The sequence below is a fragment of the Lolium perenne genome, chromosome 7 (genome assembly GCF_019359855.2).
Source record: "Lolium perenne isolate Kyuss_39 chromosome 7, Kyuss_2.0, whole genome shotgun sequence".
NCBI lineage: Eukaryota > Viridiplantae > Streptophyta > Magnoliopsida > Poales > Poaceae > Lolium > Lolium perenne.
In genome coordinates, this window is record NC_067250.2 from 322,461,469 (window position 1) to 322,468,682 (window position 7,214).

A 7,214-nucleotide genomic window follows, 5' to 3' on the forward strand; every position below is an offset into this window, starting at 1 on the left:
ATCAGTCGCTCGCGACGAAAAACAAAGTCAAAAAGCTTCAACTTCACAGCACATGCCATGGCAAGATATGGCCCAGTATCATCCACCTATCTCTCCAATGCCTTGGGCTTCACCATGGCCACCAAGATACGCACAACCCTACTGCTCCGCAGAGTAATAAGATCAACATCAAGAGGTACACCAATAAGAGTGCCAAGATGTAGCCTGCAGGAACGCTAGCTTTATGCCTGCGCCGCTACTGGAACAAAACATATGCTACGGTTTGATGGTGATGTCAGCGAGTGTGACCATTCTGGAGACATTGTGAACTTCTGGTGAACGTATCCATCAAAGGGTATTTTGCTGTGAACCGTCCAAATTGACAAGCAAACAGGAACCAACAACAGTGTACGAATTTATTAATCCCCAAGTAAAAATTATACTACCGCGTCGCTCGTGGAGCGGGCTCTCGCCAATGCCCCTCCCCTGCCTTCGGTGAAGGGAGGACCCATCCTCTCCAAGCCCTCAAGCGTCCACGTCAGGCTGCGCCTCGGCTTCTTCGACGTCACCGTGACTGGCTCTGCCGGCGAGCGGGCTTTCTTCCGCCTCCCGCTGCGGAAGGCTGCCCCTACCCCTGATGGCAAGGGGCTCATGGTGGCAAACTTCGTCATCGCTTCGGTCGGCCTGCTGGACTCCGTCGCCCTCGTCGGCCCGCAGAAGCGGCCCATCCTCTCTGTGGATGTGTTGGTGCGCGGCGCGGAGGCTTCTGGTGGTGATCGCGTCTCCCTGGCGGCTGCGGATGCCCTGGTCTCCGGCTGCCCTGACCCCTCCTTGGAGCCTCGTCTTTTCGAGGAGGTGGTTTTGGTTGGGCAATCCGGCCCAGGCAACCCGGGTGCTGACCACGAGTCTAGAGAGATCGCGGCTGCTGCCTGTGCTGAGCTCGCCGGCGTGGAGGGACTTTCTGAGGTTGCTGGTCCGGCTATTGCGCCTGCCCGTCCTCTGCCGGTCCAAGCTCTCGCCTTGGAGGCTGCCCCTGTCGATGGCACGCTCTGGCAGGTCTCGCCGCCGGAGCGCCAGCCCCGTCGCTGCTCGCGCCTCGCCCGCGGCCGCTACGTCTCCATCATCGACAGGGCCATCGCTCGGAAGAAGGAGCTGCTGGGCAGCTCATCTGCCGAAGCCTCTTCTCGCCGCGGTGAATTGCTGGCCGATGATCTCTTCGCCGTGGCCATCGAGGATGAAGGTGCCTTGCCTGACAAGGATGTTCAGGTGCTTGCTGCAGCTTGTGACATTCCTTGCGCTGAGCTTGACCTTGCCCAGGCCGGATCGACGGTGCCTCCCACGTCCCCATGATTGGTTCCTTTCATGGGCGCCAGAGCCTTTGCCAGCCCTCTGTCTGTTTCCACCTCCGCGCGGCTCGCCTTGCAAGCTCTAGCAGGCATACCTACTCCTGGCGTGTCCTTTTGGAGACTTGTTTTGCCAACCCTGCCCGTTTCCATTTCTGCCAGCATGTTGGCTTCTTTTTTTCTTTCTATGTTACTGGATCTGTAATCCGTTTAATGTTTAACGTAAGACTTGCGTACTGCCATGCTCACCTGTCTGTCGGTTTGATGTTTCTTTCGCCTGGGAACAAAAACCCTAAAATTCATGAGCCACTTCCTCCTACTCTCTGGCCGTTGCACCTCTTGTCTCCATGTTAAGTAAAATTTCTGTTGATTGTTGGAATATCCGCGGCCTTGGGATGCGGCAAAAGCGAGATGACGTTAGGGCAGCAATCGAGCTTGCCACCCCCTCCATCCTGCTTCTGCAAGAAACCAAGCTCGCTGATATCTCCTCCTTCCTCGCTTCCGCCTTCCTCCCAGCGACCCTGCGATCCTTTGTCTTCAAACCCTCTACCGGAGCTTCTGGGGGCATCCTTACCGCCTGGGATGACCGGCACCTTCGGCTCGTTCAGCACTCCGTTGATGACTTCTCTATCACCACCACCTTCTCCTGGCGAGCCGATGACCTCTCCTTCACCATCATAAATGTCTATGGCCCCTGTCAGCATGATCTTAAACAGGACTTCCTTGACTCTCTTAACCAAAAAATTGCCCTGATTTCTGGGCCTGTTGGAATCCTTGGCGATTTCAACCTTATCAGGACCCCGCGCGACAAATCCTCCGGCAATTTTAATGCGGCGGAGGCAAGCCTGTTCAACTGGTTTATTGACAACCTCGGGCTCATCGAGATCCTGCTCCTCGACCGCCAATTCACTTGGTCCAACCAACAGAACCCACCCATCTTGGCTCGCCTGGACAGAGTCCTTGTCAACCAGGACTGGAGCCTTGCGCTGCCTGATTCCACCCTAACCTCCTCCGCTCGCCCCACTTCTGATCATGTCCCGCTTCACCTTACTGCCTCCTCCAAGGCCCCCCGTAGCAAAAAATTTCGCATGGAAAACTCGTGGCTTACTCACCCCTCCTTTGCCTACCTGGCGAACGCAAACTGGAACAGCGTCGGGCCCGCGCACACCCACCTCTCCCCTGTTGGCAGACTCTGTCTCAGGCTCAAGCGGGTCCGCGCGTCTGCTCGGGTTTGGGCTAGGGATCTCAAGCTTCCTTCTATCTACCTTCTCAATTGCCGTGCGGTCATCTCCCTCTTCGACCGCCTGGAAGAACATCGCCACCTCTCTGTTCTCGAACGGCGCCTCTGTTCCCTTGCAAAAACCACCCTCATCCAAAAGAACTCTAACAAAGCAACGTACTGGCGGCAACGGGCAAAAATCAAAAACTGCGTCCTTGGGGACGAAAACACCAGGTACTTCCACCTTTGCGCCTCGGGCCGTCTTCGGAAGAATCAAATCAAAAACCTTGAAGACCAAGATGGCAATGTGATCTTCCCCCATCAGGCTAAGGCTGCCATCCTCCACAGCTTCTTCAAAGACCTGCTGGGCACTCCTGTCACCTCTACTGACCACCTTGACCTATCTACCCTTGTTTCCTCCACTTCCCTCTCGCCTTCTGAGGCGTCTGCCTTGGTCTGCCCTTTCTCCTTGAAGAAATTCGGGCTGCCCTCTTCACCATGAACGACAACTCTAGCCCCGGACCGGACGGCTTCGGGCCGGCTTTCTTCAAAAAGAATTGGGACCTTGTTAAGCAGAACCTGCTTGATTCCCTCTCTAGCTTCCACAACCTCTCCTCTGACCTGAGGCCTATAAACAAAGCACACATTGTCCTTCTCCCCAAAAAGGAAGGTGCCAAGAAACCTGAAAACTTCCGACCCATTTCGCTCCAAAACTGCTGCCTCAAAGTTCACACCAAATGCCTTACCCTCAGACTCCGCGACCTTATTCCCTACCTTGTACACCCTGACCAAACTGGTTTCATCTCTGGTCGCTCCATCGCTGAAAACTTCGTCTACGCTGCTGACATTGTCCAAAGTTGCCACAAACGGTCTGCGCCTGCTGCGGTCTTTAAACTCGACTTCCGGAAAGCCTTCGATTCCATCAGCTGGGAAGCCTTGGACCGCATCCTCCTTGCCAAGGGGTTCCCTGAACTCTGGAGGGCATGGATCAAAATGCTCAACCAGACGAGTCAGACGGCGGTACTCCTCAATGGAGTGCCTGACAAATGGATCCAGTGCCGTCGTGGGATTCGGCAAGGCGACCCCCTCTCCCCTTTTTTGTTTAATATCATTGTTGATGTCCTTCAACAGATGATCCTCCACGCCTCGCGAGACGGCCTCCTCCTTCACCCTTTGGTAGACGACCTCCCATGTCCCGTCCTTCAATACGCTGACGACACCCTCATTATCATCCGGGCCGTCCCTGAGCATGTTGCAAATCTTAAGGCTGTCTTAGACAGTTTCTCGGTGGCCACTGGTCTCGTCATCAACTTCCACAAAAGCACCTTCGTCCCCATCAAGACGGACCACCCCACGGCCCTCGCCATGGCCACTGCCTTCGGGTGTGCCGTCTCCTCCTTCCCCCAGACCTACCTTGGGCTCCCCCTGTCTACCTACAAACTTCGCCCCTCTGATTTCGCCCCCATCATTCAGAAAAGCGACATGCGCCTCTCTGGGTGGCGTGGCCGCTGCATGCCCATTGGAGGCCGCCTGGTCCTTGTGAATTTGGTTCTCACAGCCATGCTCGCTCATGCCATGGCCGCCGGTCTCCTTCCGGCTGGGGTCATTGAGGCTATCGACAAACGTCGGCGTGCCTTCCTTTGGACTGGCGAAGAAACTTGCCACGGTGGGAACTGCAAGGTTGCCTGGGAGAACGTCTGTGTGCCCAAAGATCGTGGAGGGCTGGGCGTCCTCTCCATCCACGCCCAGAACTCCGCCCTGCTGATGAAGTTCCTCTCTAAACTTCACTCTGACACCACTGCTCCTTGGGCCTCCTGGTTTCGACGCTGGTACGGCTGGAACGGCACCAGAGATCTTGGAGACCCCCACCGCCTCGACACCCCCGTCTGGAAAGACATTGTGGCCGGCCTCGACACCTTTCGTTCCATCACCAAAGTCTCTGTTGCTAGTGGAACCTCGGTCGCCTTCTGGACTGACCTTTGGATTGGGACTACCCCTCTTCAGGACCGCTTCCCGGACCTTTTCTCGCACTCCACCCGTCCCAACATCAATGTTGCTGCTGCTCTTGCTCCCGGCTTCCGCGACACCCTTGGACCGCGCCTCTCGCTGGCCGCGGATACCGACCTTCGTACCCTTGCCAACGAGCTGAGCTCCGTGGCGCTGCGACATGATACTTGATACGCCTCCGACGTATCCATAATTTCTGTCGTTCCATGCTTGTTTTATGACAATACTTACATGTTTTGCTTGCACTTTATGATGTTTTTATGCGTTTTCCGGAACTAACCTATTAACAAGATGCCACAGTGCCAGTTCCTGTTTTCTGCTGTTTTTGGTTCCAGAAAGGCTGTTCGGGCAATATTCTCGGAATTGGACGAAATCAACGCCAAACCTCCTATTTTCTCCGGAAGGCTCCAGAACACCGAAGAAGAGTCGGAGAGGGGCCAGGGGGCCACCACACCACATGGCGGCGCGGGCCAGGCCTAGGCCGCGCCGGCCTAGGGTGTGGCGCCCCCAGGTGCCCCCCTGCGCCGCCTCTTCGCCTATATAATCCCCTTCGACCTAAAAACGCATCACCAATTGACGAAACTCCAGAAAAGTTACTGTGGCGCCGCCGCCATCGCGAAACTCCAATTCGGGGGACAGAAGTCTCTGTCCCGGCACCCTGCCGGGACGGGGAAGTGCCCCCGGAAGCCATCTCCATCAACGCCATCGCCTCCATCATGCTCCGTGAGTAGTTCCCCCATGGACTACGGGTTCTAGCAGTAGCTATGTCGGTATACTCTCCCCATGTACTTCAATACAATGGTCTCATGAGCTGCCTTACATGATTGAGATCCATCTGATGTAATCAGTGTTGTGTTTGTTGGGATCCGATGGATGATACATTATGATTAGTCTATCTATAAAGTTTGTGAAGTTATTGTTGCTGCAATCTTGTTATGCTTAATGCTTGTCACTAGGGCCCGAGTGGCATGATCTTAGATTTGAGCTCTATACTTATTGCTTAGATTGTATCTACAAGTTGTATGCACATGTCACTGTCCGGAACCAATGGCCCCGAAGTGACAGAAATCGGGACAACCGGAGGGGATGGTAGTGATGTGAGGATCACATGTTTTCACGGTGTGTTAATGCTTTGCTCCGGTACTCTATTAAAAGGAGTACCTTAATATCCAGAAGTTTCCCTTGAGGCCCGGCTGCCACCGGCTGGTAGGACAAAAGATGTTGTGCAAGTTTCTCATTGCGAGCACGTACGACTATATACGGAAAACATGCCTACATAATTAATAAGCCTGATGTTCTTTCTTAATGCTTTATCAATCCTATCAATTGCCCAACTGTAATTTGTTCACCCAACACTTGTTATTGGAGAGTTACCACTAGTGTAGATCGCTGGGAACCCCGGTCCATCTCTCATCATAATATACTTGTTCTACATGTCATTGGAAGTAGTATCAACTATCTTCTCGTGCCATTGCTCTCATATTGCTATTACTGCTGCTGTGTTACTGTTACTACTGCTCTCATATTACTGCTACTTTCACATCACCCCTGTTGCTAGTGCTTTTCCAGGTGCAGCTGAATTGACAACTCAGTTGTTAAGGCTTATAAGTATTCTTTACCTCCCCTTGTGTCGAATCAATAAATTTGGGTTATACTACCCTCGAAGACTATCGCGATCCCCTATACTTGTGGGTCATCAAGACTGTTTTCTGGCGCCGTTGCCGGGGAGGCATAGCTCTACTCATAAGTTCACCTGGGGAGTACACTCTACCTCTCTCTCTGTTTTTAATTTGTTTTATTTTGCTTTGCTTAGTTTACTTTTACCTAGTTTATTTGTGCTTAGTTTATTTCTGTCTAGTATTAGTTTGCGTAGTTTACTTTTGCTTAGTTTATTTTTGTCTTGTTTTATTTGTCTCATATACCCAAAAATCCATAAAAATTTGAAAAACCAAAAAATTAAAAACTGCTGTTATGGGAGAACCTACAACCTACTTGGAGCTTATAGAATGTTATAATAATTATAGAGAATCAAGAACTGGTAAAATAATGAGTGATATGATAGAGAAATTAAATACAATTGCTAGAATCTTGCTTAGACGCCATGATATAAACTGTTGCTCTCAACAGGATACTAAACATCTTAAATTTCAATGTGGCTTTAGTGAGGAATTTTTTATTAAGAACTATAACCGGAATTGCTATATTCATTATGGGTTCGAAGAGGTAGAACAATTTGTCTTATTTATGGGAGCCTCCGAGATAGAATCCTTCATAGTTGAGAATTATGAAACTTGTGCTATTTGTAAGGACCTTAAAGATTATGTCTCTACTATCCTTAATTCTTGCATAGAATGCTACAGTAGGAATCCTTATATCCTTGATTATAAAGAGAGACACATTAATGCACAAGAATGCACTCACAATTTGCAGGAACCGGTGGAAGAAGAAATTAATGAACTTGAAAGCTCATTGGATGAAAAAGAAGAGGAGAGCGACGAACAAAAGGGGGAAGAATGGATTAGCTACCCATGCCAACCTTCTAATGAGAGTAACTCTTCATCTCTTACACTATTTGATTGTCCTCCATGCTTACCGAAAGAGGTTGAATGTTATGTTCCTGTGGATTCTCTTGAAATAGTACCTATGAGTAATACTTGTGAGAATAA

General features: G+C 51.4%; 1 protein-coding gene across 1 annotated transcript; it reads left to right on the forward strand.

Annotated features, from left to right (window-relative positions):
- The first annotated feature begins 1,717 nt into the window (after positions 1–1,717).
- On the forward strand, positions 1,718–3,043 carry LOC139834058 (uncharacterized). Its single transcript, XM_071824441.1, has one exon. It carries the CDS (start codon positions 1,718–1,720, stop codon positions 3,041–3,043), a length of 1,326 nt encoding a protein of 441 aa, XP_071680542.1.
- The last annotated feature ends 4,171 nt before the right edge of the window (positions 3,044–7,214 follow it).

Coding starts and splice junctions, on each gene's coding strand:
- LOC139834058 (XM_071824441.1), top strand. CDS start 1,718: ATGCGGCAAAAGCGAGATGACGTTAGGGCAGCAATCGAGCTTGCCACC.